A 20,681-nucleotide genomic window follows, 5' to 3' on the forward strand; every position below is an offset into this window, starting at 1 on the left:
CACAAACATTCAATTTGCCCTGGCTTAAGCGAAAAAAAGGGAATATATTAGCTTGCAGAGCTAAAGAACTCAGGGTAGAGACGTGCTTCAGGCATGGCTGGACTCGGGAGCTCATTGGAGTCTTCGGGAATACAGCTTTCTGTTCATGGATCGGCTTCCCTTTGTGACGGTTTCATTCTCAGGCTTGCTCCTTTACAGCCTTTGAGAAGCAAGATAGCAATTCTTTCCCAATATTTCCACTGAAAGTCCCACAATTAAGACTCATTACCATGATTCAGGTCAAAAGCCTTTCCCTGAGCCAGTCACCAGACTTAGGACGTCCTTCAGGACATTCCTCTTCCACTTCACTTCCCCACCACCCTTGCTCTGCACACCTGGACCCTGATCTTTCTTGAAACCACCAGCCCGACCATCACCCGGGGCCACGGCCTCACATACCCTTCGCTCCATGTCCCCATGGCTAACTGCCCCCTCACTTCCTTCAGCCTACACTCAGGACTTCCCAGATCACCTCTTGACTCTCTCTCCTCTCTCCCTGCTGTTTCTCTTCGGAGACTATTACTACCTGATGTCCTGTTACATATTAATGCGGTAGATGTTTGAACCATTTGTCTTCCTTCACGGGGACCACAATGGCTGCGCCCGTTAGCAGCTCTACCCAGCACTCAATAATTATCAAGTAAGCTAATGAGTTTTCCAGGCCCCGTATGTACCCATCCATAGGGTCTGCCTCCCCTACCGATAAGAAGAACTTGAGGGAATGCTCTGATTCCCTGAAGAAAATGGGTGGCCATCCCCAGGCCATGGGGACTGGATGCTGGACTGACCAAAGAGCGATGCCCATGACAATTTGACATCACTTTCCAGAGCAAAGTCCTAGGAATAGGATTTCAAAGAATGTGAATGTTTTGAGTTTCTGGATGTGTATGCTAGCTCCCCTATAAAAATCCTCCTTGTGGAAGAAGCAGTCTTTCTTTCTTTCCTTTTTTTTTTAAGATTTTATTTATTTCTTTGACAGAGGGAGAGATCACAAGTAGGCAGAGGCAGGCAGAGAGAGAGGGAAGCAGGCTCCCTGCTGAGCAGAGAGCCCCATGTGGGACTGGATCCCAGGACCCTGAGATCATAACCTGAGCTAAGCGCAGAGGCTTAACCCATTGAGCCACCCAGGCATCCCCAAAGCAGTCTTTCTTAAATGAGGACCGACTCTTGTCCTTCCCCAGCTTAACACTAATAGCTTCCCACTGTACCGTGCTTCAAGGAAGAACTCAAACCTGGCACCTAGGCCCAGAACAGTCCAATCTCAGCCTGGGCCCTCTGACCTCTCAGGCGCCAGCAGGCCCTGGAACCTACTCCTTCTCACCTCAGGACCCTCATGACTTCAGCCTCCCTCTGTGCCTGTGCCAGGAAGGCCCACAGTGCTGCCCTCCTGCTCTCTAATCTCTCAGCCCCTCAGGAGGCCTGCCTAGACCCCTCACCCAGCATTCCCTTCCCAGCCACCCCGGCACACGTGGGCATGCCTGCTTCATATCATCGGCACGCTTTTTGTCCCCTTATTTATTCTGTCTCTGCATCTAGAATGTAGGTTCCCTCAGGTCTTCTTCTCACTGTCCCCTGCCATATTCCAAAAGTCAAAACTGGTACCCGGCGTATCTAAGGCCTTCAGTAAATTTTTATTAGAAACAAAAATTGCTAAGAAGGTTGTAGTGATTAACTGAGACTGCCCATTTCATCTCATCTCCTGCTAACAGTTTTCTTAGAATACAGCTCAAGAGATGGCATTTTTCTTTCAAGATTTGAAAGAGTAAGAGAGAGAGAGAGAGAGTGCGCTCGTGAGTGGGGGAGGGGGCAAAGGGAGAAACAGACTCTCTGCTGAGCAGAGAGCCCAATGTGGGGCTCGATGCTAGGGCCCTGGGATCATGATCTGAGCCAAAGACTCAACTGACTGAGCCGCCCAGGTACCCCATGGAGATGGAATTTTTTCTTTTTTTTTTTAAAGGTAGTCCTCAAAATTTATTTACTTCTTATTTCTTTTTTTATTGATGAGATGGAATTCTGGGGGTCCTCACTCACTCCACGGGTCCTAGAGGAGAAGCAACGGGACTGTTTTCAAAGATATCACTCCCAGTGAACAGAGATCAGGCACTCTGTTCCGGGCAGGTACATTATAGCAAGGCCCCAGTGGGGTTCCACTTTCCCATCTAGTTTAAGTACAGTCCAAGTCTTCATGCTCCTTGTGGAAAAAAAAAAAAAAAAAATGCCCTTTTGTTGCAACTCGACTCAAGGGAACTTTGTAAAAATGTTAGTGAGTAAAAATTAGCAAATTAATCTGCTCAGGTATTTGGAATGTGGTCAGGCATCATTTCTGTGCCTTCCTATCCCAAATTATCCAGTTATGTTAGCATTCTGATTTACAGAACCCTCTCTAATCTGTTCATTGTTAGCATTACAGTACATATATTTTTGTCATCAATTTTTTTAAGAACTTTAAGTAAAAAAAAAAAAAGACGTGCAAAAAGAGTTGACCTATATAAAAAGCATTTAATAGGACACAAAAGCACCTTTTCTCAGGTAAAAGTCCCTATGACATATCTCAGATTACACTCATCAAATCTCCCTCTACCTGCAAAGAACTTGTTTGAGTACAAAATCACAAACTTCATGTCCCCACCTTCTTCAGACAATCTTCAGTGTTGCTCAACTTGGGAATTACAATTAATTCAGCAAGATAATGATTGTGTTCTCCAAACAAAAACAGACAATACAAAGTTTTCTAGTTTAAAAAGAGCACCATTGGAGGAAGGGGCGAGGTCTTTGAAGTGCCAAGTCCCTAAACAAGTGATTTACCAAAATTCATGCAAACTAATCACGGAGTGGTTGATGTTTTGAACTTGCTGTGATTGGAAGTGAAACACAGAGGTAAGAAAACAGAGCAAAACAGTAACTTTGGAAACTCAAAAAACACACATGTGCATGAACACACACATACACTCACACATCCCTGCCACAGTGTGTTTCTTGATTTCCGCCCGTTGTATCACCAGTCAGAGACCTCAACCACAAAGGGGGTCTTCACGTCTATCTTGCCGCTGTTGACGATGGAGCAGTCGGTGAGCGGACGGTCATGCCCATCAGTTGCCTGAAGTTCTATGGAGTGGACGACGGTCTGGTGAGAGAAAAGCAGATTCTGGGTTCACATCTCGCCAGCAACTATGGCAATCGCAGGTGAAATTAGTGCCTAGTCTGAAAGCCCAGGTAGAAAACTGGGTTTGTGGCTGTTGTTGTTGTTGTTGGTATGGTACAAAAATCATGCAAAGCCAACTATGGAAAACTTAAAATATTCAGGAAATGTATATATAACAGAACAAAATGTACCCACTACCTGGCTACTGAAAGAACATACTTGTGTATTTCCTCACTTCTTTTAATTGACATTTTATATTCTGGGGCACCTGGGTGGCTCAGTAGGTTAAAGCCTCTGCCTTCAGCTCAGGTCATGATCCCAGGATCCTGGGATCGAGCCCCACATCGGACGCTCTGCTCAGTGGGGAGCCTGCTACCTCCTCTTTCTCTCTGCCTGCCTCTCCGCCTACTTGTGATCTCTGTCAAATAAATAAAATCTTTTTTAAAAATTAGCATTTTATATTCTAAAAATAATATTTTCATAAACACAGAGCTCTAGTTAAGTGTATTTCTACCCACTTTCTACCCCAGTGTAACAGTCAACATGGAATGAGTCAGTTTCAACAATACCCTGTAAATGGTGTGGGCATAAGAAACTGGGTCAGAAGGCAGATTTAGAAGTGGACGTAGTTCTGCATTTGCTCATTTTATTTTATTTTTTTAAAGATTTTATTTAGTTGTTTGACAGAAAGAGATCACAAGTAGACAGAGAGGCAGGCAGAGAGAGAGGGGGAAGCAGGCTCCCCATGGAGCAGACAGTCCGATGCGGGGCTCGATTCCAGGACCCTGGGATCATGACCTGAGCCAAAGGCAGATGCTTTAATCCACTGAGCCACCCAGGTGCCCCTGGGTTTGCCCATTTTAAAGTTGACCCACGCCCAACAGGTGGAGTGAGAGACCCCAACCCCACAGTGATGTGAAGGCCCGTTCTCTACCCTGGAGGAGTACACATCCGAGGAAACCTTGAGTTTCACACAGAAGGAGGGAGGACTGGTCCAGGACTAGGAACGGTGGCTTCTGACCAGTTTCCCAAATGGGGCTGAGACAAAAATAGCAACAAAGCAACTCATTGCCTTGGACACCGTGCTACCTAACCCAGTCGCTGGCCAATTTAGGTTAACTTAAGATAAAAGACCAGCATTCTTCTAATAATTATTATATATATTTCTAAACATTGTGTCTATGCAAACATGTGTACACATGTCTGCCTCAAGCAGTGGCTTCCCATCTGATGACTTGTGGAACATTTAAAAAAATGCTCATTTAGAGTTAAAATGGAAATTTCTATGTATATTTTCCCACGGTTTTTAAAAATGCTTATTTGTGGGGCCATCTGTGGACACTGTGATTCTGTGAGTCTGAGGGGAGCTCAAGAAAAGTGTAGCATTCACAAAGCAAGCCAGATGATCTCTGGGTTAGAATTCAGGAGATTCTGAAAATTCCTTGGAATGGTATAAAACACACACATACACACACTGAATTTTTTTTCCACCTGGGGAGAAAACCTATAGTTTTCATTACTATCTCAAAGAAGTCTAGGACTCATAACTTAGTTCCTCTAAGACCAGGCAGCGGGTCTCCCAGGACGCACCCCAGTGGGTGGAAGAAGTTGGTACAGTCGGGTAGGGCGTTAAAGACAGAAGATCTAGAGAGCGAGAAGAAAAACCATGACCGGAAGACAACATAACACTTGCACTCTTCATTTCTCTTACACGTTAGCATGATATATTCAAATATATGCATATATGCAAATACACGCATGGATATTTGAACTTCATTACATTTAAGATTTTTAAACCCTGGTGAGTCCCACCGGTCAAAAACGCAAACTGGTGGGGCGCCTGTGTGGCTCAGTGGGTTAAAGCCTCTGCCTTCAGCTCAGGTCATGATCCCGGGGTCCTAGGATGGAGCCCCGAATCGGGCTCTCTGCTCAGCGGGGACCCTGCTTCCCTTCCTCTCTCTCTGCCTGCCTCTCTGCCTAGTTGTGAACTCTGTCTGTCAAATAAATAAATAAAATCTTAAAAAAAAAACAAAACCGCAAACTGGTGGAGCACAGGCATACGGACGTTTAGCTCATTTCAAGGGCATCATTCTGTGTGAGACTCGAGGGGTGCTGGCATTCGTTACTGTGTGAGAATAGATGCCTTGAGGGGCACCTGGGTGGCTCAGTCTGTTAACCATCTGCCTTCAGCTCAGGTCATGATCGCAGGGTCCTGGGATCAAGCCCCACGTCAGGCTCCCTGCCCAGTGAGGAGTCTGCTTCTCTGTCTCCCTCTGCCTGCTGCTCCCCTACTTGTGTGCTCTGTCAAATACATAAATGAAATCTTTAATAAATAAATAAATAAATAAATAGATGCCTCAAAGGAAGTTATGGCTCGTGAGAATATAGGTCTGTCCTTTATTGTGATAGGATGGGAAGTGGTCTATGAAGTGATACGTGTCTGCCCTCTTTCTCTCTCGTCCCACTTGCCAGTGAGAACCCTATCTTTGGCGGCTCAGGCTGAACACTTCCTTGCCTTGTGAGAGAGGCTCTGAGTGGGTCAGCTCGGTTCCTGGCCTTTCGATGGGTAGAATCAGGATGAGGGTAGAAGCTGTGGAAGAATTGTCACAGTGAGCTTGGTTCACTTGCAGTTGGATGGAACAGACAGAACAGCTCACGTGAAAATGATACAAAATCGGGGTGCCTGGATGGCTCAGTTGGTTAACCGTCTGCCTTCAGCTCAGGTCGTGATCTCAGGGTCCTGGGATCGAGCCCCACATCGGGCTCCTTGCTCAGCAGGAAGCCTGCTTCTCCCTCGCCCTCTGCTCATACTCACTCATTCTCTGTTTCTCTCTGCCTCTCTCTCCCTCAAATAAATAAATAAAACCATTTAAAAAAAAAAGAAAAGAAAATGAAACCAAATCAAATACGGAAGAGGATCGGGGGTGGTCAGGAGTGGTCCAGGGTTGGGTTGGGCAGACCTTCCACCTTGTAGTTTAGGAGCTGGGAGAGCTTCTGTGGGCAGCTGCTAAGGAGGAAAAATGTTGGGAGTGGAGGAGAATGAGGATTTTTTTTTAAAGATTTTATTTATTTATTTGACAGAGAAAGATCACAAGTAGGCAGAGGGGCAGGCAGAGAGAGTGAGGGAGAAGCAGGCTCCCCGCCAAGCAGAGAGCCCGATGCGGGGTTCGATCCCAGGACCCTGAGATCATGACCTGGGCCGAAGGCAGCGGCTTAACCCACTGAGCCACCCAGGCGCCCCGAGGAGAATGAGGATTTTAGAAAGTGTTTCTCTGGGTTATGAACTGGACCCCTGAGATACTCTTTGAGACAAAACCTGCCGGAATCTGAATTCCCTCTAGTAATTGTCATTGTTCTATTGACTGTGTCTTTGGAGGGGACTTGTTTCTGCACAGAACCACGTGGTGTTCAAGGGATTTTTAAAAATATTTTATTTTCAACCATGGTAAGAAACCTAACATAAAATGCACCACCTTATCTATTTCGAAGTGTACGGTGCCATAGTCTTAAGTATATTCCCGTTACCGTGCGACTCATCTGCAGAACTTTTTTCTCTTGCAGAAGTGCAGCTCTGCACCCACTGAACACTCCCCATTTCTTCCTCCCTGCCAGCCCCTGGAAACCACCATTCTACTTCATTTTACATGTATCTGACTACTTTAGATACCTTTTAAACGTGGAATTGTATGGTCTTCTGTGACTGGCTTATTTTACTCAACATATTCAAGTTCATCCATGTTATACCATGTGATGGGATTTCCTTCCTTTTTAAGGTGGTATAAAACCTAATATATGCACATATGGGACCCGGGTTTTACTTGGTTATGTTAAAAAAGGAGTTTCCATATCTATCAAGTATCAAGATAAATGAAGCCCTCAATTTTTCCACGTCAAGCCTCCATCTTCTGCCCCGGTACTCCTCACAATTAAAACACCACAAACAATTCACCTTTAAAGAGGCAAGTCAGCATGGAATGATGGATCTCTAACAAGCACATTTTAAGATTAAAATAAATCACTGAAAGTACTTTCGCTGTAAATGTAAAGCTTTGAATGGGGCATAACATATCACATTACCATTCCATCAATGACTTTTCCAAATACCACATGTTTGCCATCCAGCCAGGTGGGCTTGGTCAAGGTGATGAAGAACTGAGAGCCGTTGGTATCAGGCCCAGCATTGGCCATGCTCACCCACCCAATGCCATAATGCTTCAGCTTGAAGTTCTCATCTGGAAATGTCTCACCATAAATGCTTATACCTGGGTGAGACAAAATTAAAAAAAAAAAAAAAAAAAAGAGGAGAATCACCAGATGTTATATGAAAGCAAATTCTTCAAAGGGAACCATAAGGTTTTAATAGAACTGGGGACATGGGGATGGGGAAAAGATGGTCAAACATAAGGAGAAATAAAGGAAGTGATAGAAGTCACTCCTTTGGGAATCAGGGCACCAGAGACTCAGATAAACACACAAAAACCTTAAAGATGGCACCATCCTCTGACCTCAAAGCAAGACCCCAAACAAGCAAGTCAACAATTTCGCTCTGAAATGAGAAGGAAGGGCAGGATGACACTATTAAGCCATGTGGGAAGCTGGGCCATCTTACTGGCGCCATGTCTGTCCTGAGCTTCACGTGGTCGCTCTGGCTTCAGCACCCAACCCTGGTACCATCAGCACTTAATATACACCCTCCGCTAATCCTCACGACCCTACAGACCAGGTCTTCTCAATCCCACTTGAAATGAAGAAACAGAGGTCATAGAGCTTGAAAACTGCATAGCAGAACCCAGCGCTCACGTGACCTCCTGACCCTCCAGCGGCGGCTCTTGCCCGCCCCCTTGCTGGAACAATGGCATCCAGCCTGCACGTAATGAGGCCCAACACCTTCCAGGCTCACCAGGCTACAGAAGGGGTGGCAATGGGAGCACCCAGTGATCCGACCTTGAGTGGATGCAGCCATGGGGATTGAGCTCCAGCCCAGCAGCAAGGAGGGCAGAACCCGTTTGTCCCCTAAGAGAAGAGTACAGACCATGAGAAGTGTCCGATCTATCCTCCAACACCTTGAATGCATGTCATGCCCACCTCCTTCCTTTCTACAGGGCTCTACATCCATTGGCTGCCAACCTCGAGATCCTGGCTTGGCTGCATGGACCAGAAGGGGCTATCCAAGGCAGGCAATTTAGAGCTGATTGGTCAGTGGCCTGGAAGGAAAGCTCTGCTCACAGAGAGGTCTAGGCCAAATGTAAGTGATCCAAAGGTCCTTCCTCCAAAACTCAAGAGAATTTCAACTCAAGACCCATGGCTGCACACTTCCACACGGGTGCGTGCGCACGCACACGCATGGCAGGGACGACAAAGAGAGAGAGATAAGCAGGAAAGAGGACACAGTAAAGCCCAGCCGCTGTTCCTGCTGGGCTCCAGGATGGGAGAGTGGGACACCAATGTCAAGGGCATCACTACAGGGAGCTGCACACTCTTCCAGGGAGACCCAGCTCTGCACCAGTGAGGGAGGGAGGGTTGCTCTCCTGCGCATCACCCCAACCACCCCACTGACCCAAGGAACCTGAACGTGTTTCTCTGCTCCATTCTCCATCCCTGTACCCTGCAGCATTTTTGTAAGGACTAAAAGTAATGCTCCCGAAGACCCTGGCAAATCCAAGGGTTTAATGGTAGCCATTTTCTTATAAAGAAATCATTGTAATCAACATAAAATTAGCAGTAGTGCATGAAAATGGGTCCAAGGGTTTCTCCAAAAAGTTAGCCATTTCATACCGATCAGAACACGTATTTGCTGAATTGAAAATCTTAAACCTAGGGGCACCTGGGTGGCTCAGTGGGTTAAAGCCTCTGCCTTCAGCTCAGGTCATGATCCCAGGGTGCTGGGATCGAGCCCCATATCTGGTTCTCTGCTCAGCAGGGAGCCTGCTTCCTCCTCTCTCTCTGTCTGCCTCTCTGCCTACTTGTGATCTCTGTCTGTCAAATAAATAAATAAAAAAAATCTTAAAAAAAAAAAAAAAAAGAAAATCTTAAACCTAAAGTAAATTTACATTCTAATGTAGCTAGCTCTATTATGTGTGTTCAGGAAAAGAAAAATGACATTTCTGAGCCCAGAGAGCTTGGGTACATGCAGTCCCCAGGGAGGAACAATCAGTTCAGGTGTATGCGACAGTCCGTAAATTTAATTATTTGTGCTTCACGGCCCTCTACTTTGGCTTATAAAAACATATAATAGGGGGCGCCTGGGTGGCTCAGTGGGTTAAGCCTCTGCCTCTGGCTCAGGTCATGGTCTCAGGGTCCTGGGATGGAGCCCTGCATTGGGCTCTCTGCTCTGCAGGGAGCCTGCTTCCCCGTCTCTCTCTGCCTGCCTCTCTGCCTACTTGTGATCTCTCTCTGTGTCAAATAAATAAAATCTTAAAAAAGAAACATGTAATATGGACAACTCGTTGATTACTTATTATTATTGGAAAAGCCGACAACAAAGTGAAAGAATTTGAAAAAAAAAAAAGGGGGGGGGCATAAATCCCCCTGCAATCCTGCCACCTCAACCCCGGTCTCTCCCTTCAGGTGTGCTGCCCCAGCCCTTCTGTACCACATCCGTGTCTGGGGCCGGCTGCTCCCCTCCCCCATACCAGCGTGTGCACGCTTTCTCATTCGACCTTTCCTTCCCTTGTGGGCCTCTTTCTCGACCACTGCCTACCGGGAGTCTAGCATGTTAGTAACTGCGAGCCGTCTCCTGGATGAATGTATCTCCGCTCTGGAAAGATAAACAGCCAGAGCACTACTGTTTCCCATGAGGGGGCCTCACTCGTTTGTACCTGTGACTAGATTTGAGGAGCTGAGGCACCCCCCCACCCCCCGTCAAACCCTGTCCTTCTAAAGCATTAGTTTGGTGGTCATGAGTAGCTCATTTCTTACGTCTGGGAATTCAGTTCAGGGGGGTGAATGCACGGACTTGATCTTGGGTTTCAGCGTGGTAAGCAGGAAGGGAGAAATACAAAAGACATATTACCGCCGGTGCCGTCCCCACTCGTGAAGTCTCCTCCTTGAATCATGAAATCTTTGATGACGCGATGAAATTTGCTGCCTTTATAGCCGTATCCTTTCTAAAGAGATGACGTCTGTTGAATATACAAGTAGATAGAACCCATACTGCAAGGTGAACCCCACCGTTTTTAGTATACGTGCGGCCGTAGTGAGCACCGAACCCCACTGCTTATCGGGACATGACCCAATGAGAAAATGACACAAACTCTCTATAGAATTGGGTCCCTGCAATGATTTACTGGTAGAAACACATCGATGGACCCAAAACAAAGAACGAAACCAATTGTGGAAGTACGTATTAATGTGATAAGTCAGAAGAGTGCCATCTGCATTCTCACCTGGTAACTGCTTCCCCTCGCTTTCTAGGACCCCAAGGACACTGAGCACCAGGAGAGTAAGATTTTGTACGAAAGTAAAGTAAAATATTGTAAGGATGTCTCGGGTTCATCGGACCTGCTCAATCCACGCTCATTTTCCCAGCAGACACCTTTATGCTGGGCTTAAAAGAAGGAAGACCCCCTCCTGGGCACATTTTAGGGAACCCAGACTGTGACTGACCTCCCCTGTTGCGAGCGCGACAAAATTTTCCACAGTCTTGGGCACAATCTTTCCGAAGAGGCCAATCACGATTCTGCCAACATCTTTGTCTCCAATCCTCACGTCAAAGAAGACCTGTGTGTGAGAGCAGAGGGTTACCATGGAAGTGAAAGGTACAATCTGAGAATGCGTCTCCATGTGAAAGCCTTTCCCCCGCAGCAGCGGACAAAGAAGCTCTAGAACCATCTCCAATCACCGGTATGGCTGCATTCCACCTGCAAAAAAAAGCACGTTCATCCCGACAACATTTCATGAGCACCCCCTCTGGGCCAAGCACCGCAGGAGGCGCTGGGTTTGCAGCCTGACTCAGCACTGTCCCCAGTCCGCCCCACCAGGTGAGGTCTCTGAGAACCCCAGGGTCCCGGCAGCCCTGCGGTCCCCTCCCCTTTCCCAGCCTTGCGCTCTTCTGATGAGTGATGCTCTGGATCTTGGCAGAAGAGAACAACAGGTAAGAAGAGAAATAGTCTAACCATCCAGATTTATTTTTGTGTAACCTCGACCAGAGCCCGATTCCCAGGGAGTGCTCAGCAGACACCTGCCGTCAAGGGAACTGCAAGACATCAAAACGCAGGGCCAGTCCTCCAAAAGGCCTGCCACTCACTTGGGACTCTGTCAGGCTCCAGGTCCCCAGTCTTGTCCAGAGCCCCAACAGGCCCGGCACACTCAGACACCCAGCTTAGTCCTCATGCCCCCCAAAGTCCCACGGGGACGCTGGGTTCTCTCTGTGGCACAACATGTCAGGACAGATGAAAGAAAGCAACGTCCCCAGAAGGGAGCATGAGTCACGTTGCATGCACGTGACCCCCGCCGGTTCCCTTCCCTGAAACAAATTTTGAAAACCTGTTTCATCCAAATGAAATGATACCCATTTTGCTTCACAAATCACCGTGTTAGGATGACGCCAGCGGAATGCTTGAAAAGGTACAGAGTCGAAGGGCATTCTATTAGCGGGTTTAGATTATATGAAGCAATTTACTGTTCGAATGCATTAAAAAAAAAAAGAGAGAGAGACCTTCGAGAGATGGCTCTAAAAAATATAAGAAGGGTTGTCAAAGAAAAAAGATGTCTCGCAGTTTAGAAAAATCGTGAAGTAAAGACTGTCAAGCTTTGGTGCAAGACAAGGGCTTCTGCCAATACGTCAGCACGTCTGTCACGGGCTGATGTGATATTTAGTGCTCCGTGTGGCATTTTAGAATTTTCCCGTGGCCACAGCAGCCGCAACTGTATTATTATTTATACAGGAGGACTTTATAGACTGTATCAAAGACCATGACATGCCTGTGCACTTGAGGACGACAGTTAGGCATGTCTCCGGGACTGGCCCCAGCCCTGACACGCCGGGACCCGGGTCGCCAGGGCTGGTATCAAAGAGAAGCAGCTTCTCCAAAGGGATTTCCAAGCTCAGGAGTAAACTCAGGCACAGGCAATGACGAGGCAGCCCCGGAAGAAGAATTACGGACTTCATCTTAAAGGAATGCCATACAAGACCCTAGAAAGGCCTGCCAGACTTCTAACGTATAGAAGAGAAAATAAAGCCTGTGGGTGTTTGGACAGCAAGGAGCATACAATGCAGGAGAGCAAGCCGGAGAAGGTGAAGGAAAAGGGCCTGTCACCCCACAAAACTCTTCAATAAAAATCTGCTGTTCTGGGGCGCCTGGGTGGCTCAGTGGGTTAAGCCGCTGCCTTCGGCTCAGGTCATGCTCTCGGGGTCCTGGGATCGAGTCCCGCGTCAGGCTCTCTGCTCAGCAGGGAGCCTGCTTCCCTCTCTCTCTCTCTCTCCCTGCCTCTCCATCTACTTGTGATCTCTCTCTGTCAAAAAAAAAAAAAAAAATCTGCTGTTCTGACGTGCAGCCTTGCACACTTACTAATAAGATTTTTCTCCAAACTGCAGGGTCCTTCCACTTTGTGACTGGCAGCAAGAAAATACAGTAGGGTTTTCCCGAGTCCGGTGGAAATGATAAAATCACATCTTCTCTGTAACCAAGTACACAAGAACGTTGGCTCCTGGGCCCAGAGGGATGCTGGGGGCTGAGGGAAGGTGTCCTGGAGAAGGTGTGATGGGAGGCCGGCCTGGAGGGAGGGGAACAGCCTCCAGGGACAAGAACGGGCCTGAGCCCCAAAGGGCAGAGTTCCTTCTAGAGACAAAACACCAGGGCAGAAAATGGGCTCTTTGTGCAGGGAAGCAACGCTACCCTTTTCACTGCAACTGATGTGGAAGGGAGACTCTCACCAGTTCCAGAAGGCAGAGGAAGGCTGCTGGCTAGGAGACCTGGGTTTTGCTGGGCAGCAGAAAGAGGGGAAAGAACAGGGCCCCGGAAGACTTGGGGAATATTACTCGTGCTGGGGGAAGGAGAATCTGGGAGCCCTGAGACCAGTTCAAGGAGGAGGTCCTATGGCCTGTGGTGGGATGGTGGCTGAGGGGATCTAAGGACAGGGGAGGGGCACTGGGATAAAGGAGAAGAAATTGGAGGAGGAGGAAGAGAAAGGAAAGGAACAGGACCTAGTCCGAGGGATCTCAGGGAGCTTTGCCTAAGCTGGGAGAGTAAAAGCCGACCGTGCAGTCCTGTCATTTATCCTGAATATGGCGCTCGCAGTCCAGGCAGGGAACCCCCTAAGGATTAGAAATGGTGTTTTTAGATCTCCGGTGCCTGGCATAGCATTGTTCAAGCAGATACTCAAAAAATGGTGAGTACTTCAATGCCCTGTAAGGGGGGACGTGAGGAGCAGGGCAAACTACCTAAGTAGAGGGTGCAGGGGACCCAAGGCGGCTGACAGGCAAACACTCTTCCTCTGCACCGTGTCACCCTGAGATCATCTCTGACTGCTTGCATGCCCTAGGGGACAGGCCCTGTTCTGGACACGGGTTGAGGCTGCAAAGCCCCTGGCCGCATGGACATTATAGTCCCCCAGAAAACACATATGTAAGTAGCTGTAACATAATGGACAATCTGATTTTATAACAAGATAAGTACTGATGAAATGTCATGGGTAGAGGTGATAATTATCTGTGGAGATCAGGGTGGGCTTCCTGGCAGAGGTGGTAACTGGATTTCACACTGTACTTCAGGAGCAAGCTCAAGTCATTTCTCAAGTCATTTTCCCCCTGAGGGCTGCCTTTGAAAGTCCTTTGAAAATGATGGGCCACTGGAGGTAGAGAAAAGAGGGAAGAGGAAAGAGGCACTCACACAGCCTGATCCTAACCCCTGAAGGGTTAATCCTGCTTCCACTTCCAGAGCAACTAGGGTAGATGCCAAGGACAAGAGCCAACCGTTCTCACCCTGCTCCACTGCTAACTGGCCATGGGTCCTTGGGCAACCCAATTCAGCTCTGAGCTTCTGTTCCTCACCTGTTTCAGGGCCGCATTAATAAGGTCACATAAATAATACCAACAATGGACCTCAGAAATCTCAGCTAAGCACTTTACCTGCTTTATCACATCTAATATGCAAAACAAACACACAAAAACCCCAGTAGGTAGATATTATCTCTGTTTCCACTAACAGAAGGAAATGGAGCTTCACACATTAAATCACCTGCCTCCGGGGCACCAGGGGCACCAGGCCATGCTCTAGAAAAGTGCCAGCAAGTTGGGCCAGGCATGAGTGCAGCTGGAAAGACAGCAGCATTATTCTCTCTCATCTAGGTGCCTGACCTTGCGCAGAACCCCGGCGTCTGCTCAGAAGTACGGGGTGGCAGATGCCTGTTCCGGGGCGAGCTGGAGCGTGGGAGCGTGGACCCGAGCTCCAGGGCTGGGCAGGCAGCAGAGGCGGGTGCTGGTGAGTGCCACTGAAGGCCTCGTGGGGGGCAGTGCCTCACGCCTCTCTTATTCCAGATTCCTAGTTTTTAAATGAAGTCAGAGGGAAAGCAAAGGACTGCTGGGGAGAACACTAGAGCGATGGCCAGTTTATCTACTTTTCCGAACTCAGGGAAATAATTTTTTTTTGGGGGGGAAATAATTTTTTAAATTTTAAATAAAATTTTATTTACTTATTTGACAGAAAGAGAGGAAGCACAAGCAAAGGGAGTGGCCGGCAGAAGCAGAGGGAGAATGGAGCTTCCTCGCTGAGCAGGGAGTCCAATGTAGGGCTCCATCCCAGAGTCCTGGGATCCTGATGTGAGCCGAAGAAGACATTTAACCAACTGAGCCACCCAGGCACCCCTCGGGGAAATAATTTTTAACGTTTCTCTTTTCCCATATATTGAGTTGTTTTAAAAAGTCCACTGAAAAAGTCACTTTGACAGGGCCAAATCTGTAGAAGACTCGTCTACACGATTAGCTTTTAGAACTTCATGATAGGGGCGCCTGGGTGGCTCAGTTGGTTAAGCGTCTGCCTTCAGCTCAGGTCATGATCTTGGGGTCCCCAGATCCAGCCCAGCATCTGACTCCCTGCTCAGCGCAGAGTTTGCTTCTCCCTCTGCCTATATCCCTGTTTGTGCTCTCTTTGTCAAATAAATAAATGAAAATTAAAAAAAAAAAAACAAAAAACAAAACGGAACGGAGATACATTACTAATTCTGAGAGCAGAGTACAGGAAAACTTGCTGAATGACAGCACCCTAGCCGAGGGGCAGAGATGCTCCAACTTCCCCTCCAGCAGCCACCAGCTTCCTCTTGGCACCCCTCCTAGACATTCCCAGCCTGAGTGACTCACAGATCGTGACTGACTTGATCTAGGCTGGGTCTCTGCACTAGGTAGGTTTAAAAGCTTCCCTGGTGAAGTCTGTTCCCAAACCCCGCAGATGACAGACTCACGGTAAGAAATGATTCATGTTTATCTGAAATTCACACCTCACTGGAAACCTTACATTTTATCTGGCAATTCTACTTCATTTCCCCTACCCCCCATCTAAACCATCAGCAAGTCCTATAGTTGTATTTCAAAACATCTATTTCACGTCCCTCCCCCTTGCTCCCCATTTCCATGGTTAGCACCCAAATCCACGCCACGACCATGTGGACTCCAACACGGAGCCTGAATGACCTCCCACTTCACTGTCCGCGGAGCGACCACAGTCACTGTTTAAAAGCATGAATGAGATGATGTCAATCCCATGCTTAAAACCCCAGGGTCTAACTGCACTTAGACTAAGACCTCAAATCAGAAGATTAAACTGCCTCAAAACCCGCTCCTAACTGTGGCCTCCAAGACCCTACACGATTTTGCTGCTGCTGACCCTTCCTGCCTTGTCTCAAGACATTCCACTCACCCCTGGGTGGGAGCCTGTCTCCTCTCTCTGTCCTCTGAACGCTGACGGCTTTCCTGGCATGGGGCCTTTGCACATACAACTCCCTTTGCCTCCCAAGTGCTTGCCAGGCTGATTAAAGGGTCTATTAAAGGGTTTACAATAGTCCCCGCCCCCTTATTCGTGGTTTCCATTTTCCCCAAGGTTCGGTTATTCCCCTCAACCCTGTGAGCTGTGGTCAGAAGATGAGGAGGAGCAGAACAGCTCAGCAAGCCTACCACGGTCAGGTCACCTTACTTCGTCTCATCAGGTAGACACTTTATCATCTCCCGGCATCGCAAGAGGAAAGGTGAGTGCCGTTAAGATATTTCGAGAAAGACATTTGCATAACTTCTTACCGTATATTGTTATAACTGTCCTATTTATTACAAGTTATGATTGTTAATCTCTTTCTGTGCCTAATTTATATATTAAACATTCCCTTCGTTTAATATTTATGTATGTTTAATATATATGTTATGTATAGGACAAAATATAGTGTATGGGTTTCAGTATCCACTGGGGGTCTTGGAACTTGGCCCCTGCAGATAGGAGGGGACTACTATATTTTCTTCCTCATCTTATGAACATTACCTTACCGTTGAATCCCAAAAGACCCAAATTCTATCTGCAGACTGAAAGACTCCCTCTCCCCTACTCTTTCAGTTCTATGGCCTTGGACAAGACATTTCTCAAAAATAGATACACCTCAAATATCAAGGGGCAGGGCTGAGAATCAGTGCTCACAACAGTGGGGCTAAGTCCCCCCCCCCCCCCCACACACACAGACTGCAGCATGGCATGGCCTTTCTGTCCATTCTTAGGCTACATCAGATGTTGGGGTGACCTCCCTCTCCCCACGTCCCTCATTCTCCCCTATCCCCACCCCAGGTGGGATCTGTGGGAGAGGACTTAAGCAGTCTACTACTTGTTCAACAGTATCATTCCCACTGGCAAACACCCGACTTACTCTTAAAACAACTTGCAGCTGCCCCTCCTCCCAGATTCCAATACACTGCTGCTGCCCGTGGTTTTTTCTAGAAGTAGTAATCAAGGGCACCAAATCATTCCCTTCCCTCCCTCCCTGGCTCGGTCTCTCCGCACACCCTCCATTATTTTCTAGCCTGGGTAAATATGCTGAAAAAGGCAGGATGGTGCTTGGAGAGACAGTCCAAGGCAGATCCCCGCCCCCATCAAACACCCCCACCCCGCCCAATCCCCTATAGAGATTAAAAGGTTGGCGCTAGCAGTTTCCCAAGCTCGGGGTGCAAACTCTGAAACACTCAAAGGCTAAAGGCGCACCTCTCCCCGCCCTCGCGGGGCGGCGGGGGCGGGGGACACACAACAGCCCCTCGCGACAGAAAGGCTCCTAATTTGCCCGGATGCCCCGCACCGCATCGGGCTCCTCCAGGCTGCGTGACAGCGGTGGCGGCCTCCCACTGCACCCCCGCGGCTCAGAGCTCGTCTCTTCGCCACCACCCCCCCGCCCCGCCTGCATTCTTCCTGCTTCTATTCCCGAGTCCTCGCCACGCTGAAGGAAGTACTCGGGCCGCCTCCTTCCTGGAGAAAGAGCCCAGTGGTTCCGGAAGCTTCCCGCAGCTCCCAGGGCAGGTCACGTCGGACTAAGTTCAAACTGCTGGGCCTTGCGCCCGCAAGTCGCCCCGGACAGCGCGGTCCCCGAGCCCTCGCACTGAGCCCCGCGGCCACCTCGCGTCCCCGGCGCCCGGGAAGCCCCCTCCTCGCCGCCGCGGACACCGAGGACCCAGTCCCCAAAGCTCCCCCGTCCCCCTGGCCCGCGCGAGGGCAGTTTGCTGCCCGCCAATCAGTTACCTTGGCTGTCACGGTGGGGCCTCGCCTGCTGACGCCCGAGGCCCCCGCAGAAGTCACAAGCAAGCCGAGCCCCACGCAAAGCGCGAGAGGTAGCAGCAGCTGGGGACCCGGGCCCATGGCGAGCGCCGGCAGCGGCTGCAGCGGCTCCCGCGCCACCGCAGCCTCCCGGACCGGTGGCTGGACTTCCCCGGCCGCTGCGCCTGCGCGCTCCGGGTTTGGGGAGGTGGAGGAGCTGGGATGAGGCGGTCCGGGCAGGGCCGGAACCTGGGGCGCGCTCCTCCCAAATTCAGCCCCGGGAGCCGCTAGGGACTGCGCGCGACGCGCTGCGGAGGGTCGCTCCGGCGGTCGGGGCGCAGCGAGCCAGCTCTGCTCCCGCGCGGTGCCCCAGAGAGGCGCGGACCCTAGGCGTAGTGGAGCTGCGGGGTGCGCGCGGGGCATCTCCCGCAATGTACCGCGTAGGCGCGTGTTAAACCTGGCCGAAAGTTCAGGACTCTCCGCGCTCCTAGTCCGCCTGGCAACTTGCGCGCTGCGGAGCCAGAGGCTCTGCAGACCGGTTGGTGCCCATGACCACAGCTCCCTTGGAGGAGCCCCCGCCGCACCTGTCAGGTTCTTGGGAGGTGTTAGTTAGCGTATCAAAGACTTCAGCCTAAAGTTTTCGATGCCTCTCAGTGCCTTGGGACCCCTGGATGGGTTGACTCGATTACATGTGATGAATGACCCATGAGATGATTCAAGTTGGAGATACAGTTTTTACAAACTTATGAACTGGGTTTAGGAAGACTAGTGATATGGGGAAAGCTCGTACTTTTTAATGGAAAACTAAGGCTGCAAAATCATATAGAAATTCTGATCTCAACTGTGAAGAAGTATATATAAAGCCTTTTTTTAAATGGAGAGAAACGTACCAAAACATTCACAGTAGCTGTCGTGATAGAATTACGGGTTTTTGCTTTCTTTGTAATTTTCTGATTTCCCAGGTTGTTCTATATTGAACATGTAAGTATTTTATAATCAGGGAAGCGTTATTTTAAAACTCAGTGCTTTCCGAATTTGGACTTAAAACTTTTTAACTTTAGAGTCATAGCTCCGAAATTAACTACAAATTAATAATAGTATTCTCTTGGTTTTCTGAGTGGCTGCCATGACCTTCAAGCCAAGATTTAACTTGGGTAAGCAGATAGGATTCCTACGTGTAAGTGTAGATCTAAGAATTACACTGGAACCCCCACCCTTTTTTTAAAGGATTTTATTTATTTGAGAGAGCGAGAGACAGAGAGAATGAGTGGGGGGAGGGGCAGAGAACAGGGAGAAGCAGACTCCTTGCTGAGCAGGGAACGCCAGGCAGGGCTCAGTCCCAGGACCCCAAGATCATGATGTGAGCCAAAGGAACTTGCCCAACTGACTAAGCCACCCAGGCGCCCCAGAACCATTTCTTATATATAAAAGGCATGACTGCCACTTTGGAGGAATGGGTAGAACACACCCAAACTACTTTGATAGTTCTGTGAGAGATCTAAAGGCTTTCTTTATAACCTACCATTCCCAATAAAGAAAGAGTCTTCTCTATTACATATATATATATAGTTATAGTTATCCTTTTGTAGCAATCCAAGGGTATCAAAGCACTTATCCCACTAAGTGATTGTATATATTTTACTGTAATCATTACTGTAATTGTTTTTGTCTGCCTGTGTTACCAGAATGTAAGCACCACCAGAGCAGGGTGCATACCCGTTTGTATGCCTGCTGATGAGCCAGATCTAGTATAAAGTCTGTTATGTAGCGATTTCTCAGTAAATATTTGTTCAGTGAATGAATGGGTCTGTCTACGTACTTTTAAAAATCACTTTATTGGGAAGATTAATACAAGTAACAGTGCACAGAATGTAAATCAATGAATTATCACAAAGCAAACACAACTAAAACCACACCCCCAAAGAAATGAATATTCAAGAATTCCCTGAAAAGTCCTCTTGTACCCACTCCCAATTACTAACATCTTCTTTTCCCCCAAATAAACCATAATCCTGACTTCTCACATTGTGGTTTAGTTTTTTAACTTCCTAGAGATGGAATTTTGCAGACTATATTCTTTTGCTCAAATGTATGCTCGTGTAGTGCGTCTATGTTTTTGCACATAGCTGTTTTGGTCAATATCAGAAGGTAGGGGTCAAATTCAACTTTTAGGAGGATAGCCATTTATCCCAGCACAATTTATTGGGAAATCTGTTCTTCACTGATGGTCCCGTAATGACATTTCTGTCATGGAACAAGGGCCCCTACATGCCTGGATCTGTTTGTGGGCTGTCTCTTCTGCCCCACTGACATCTTTGTCATCATACTTTGTGCCAGTCCCACATTGTCTTAATGAAAATAGCTTGATAATAAGTCTTCATATTTAGTAATGCAAGTACTGTCACTTTGTTCAGCAGATTCTGGCTCTTCTTGACACTTTCCTTGTCCATATAATCTTGAGAATCAGCGTGTCAGTTTCTATAAGCTGGGATTTTGATGAGGATTGCATTGTATCCATAGATCATTTTGAAAACACTTAGCACATTTGTACTATTCCAGTTCATGAGCATGACATATTTCTCCATTTACTTAGGTCTTCTTTAATTTCTCTTAATAAGATTTTATCCTTGTCTTCCTAAATGTCTTATACATACTTTGCTAGATTGACTTCAAGGTATTTAGGTGGGGTTTGTGTGTGTGTGTGTGTGTGTGTGTGTGCGCGCGCACGCTATTGTAAATTACAGCTTAAAAAAAATAGATTTTATTTATTTATTTGACAGAGAGACCAC

The 20,681-nt window shown here is 48.0% G+C and overlaps 1 protein-coding gene across 1 annotated transcript; it reads right to left on the reverse strand.

The window, feature by feature from the left end:
- Positions 1–2,518: 2,518 nt before the first annotated feature.
- On the reverse strand, positions 2,519–18,087 carry PPIC (peptidylprolyl isomerase C). Its single transcript, XM_046000894.1, has 5 exons — positions 17,878–18,087; positions 10,787–10,900; positions 10,194–10,287; positions 7,259–7,443; positions 2,519–3,163 (listed from the first exon to the last, which is right to left on the reverse strand). The coding sequence occupies exons 1-5, from the start codon at positions 17,992–17,994 to the stop codon at positions 3,035–3,037; spliced, it is 639 nt and encodes a 212-aa protein (XP_045856850.1). The 5' UTR covers positions 17,995–18,087; the 3' UTR covers positions 2,519–3,034.
- Positions 18,088–20,681: the final 2,594 nt, after the last annotated feature.

The sequence above is a fragment of the Meles meles genome, chromosome 3 (assembly GCF_922984935.1).
Source record: "Meles meles chromosome 3, mMelMel3.1 paternal haplotype, whole genome shotgun sequence".
NCBI classification, from domain to species: domain Eukaryota; kingdom Metazoa; phylum Chordata; class Mammalia; order Carnivora; family Mustelidae; genus Meles; species Meles meles.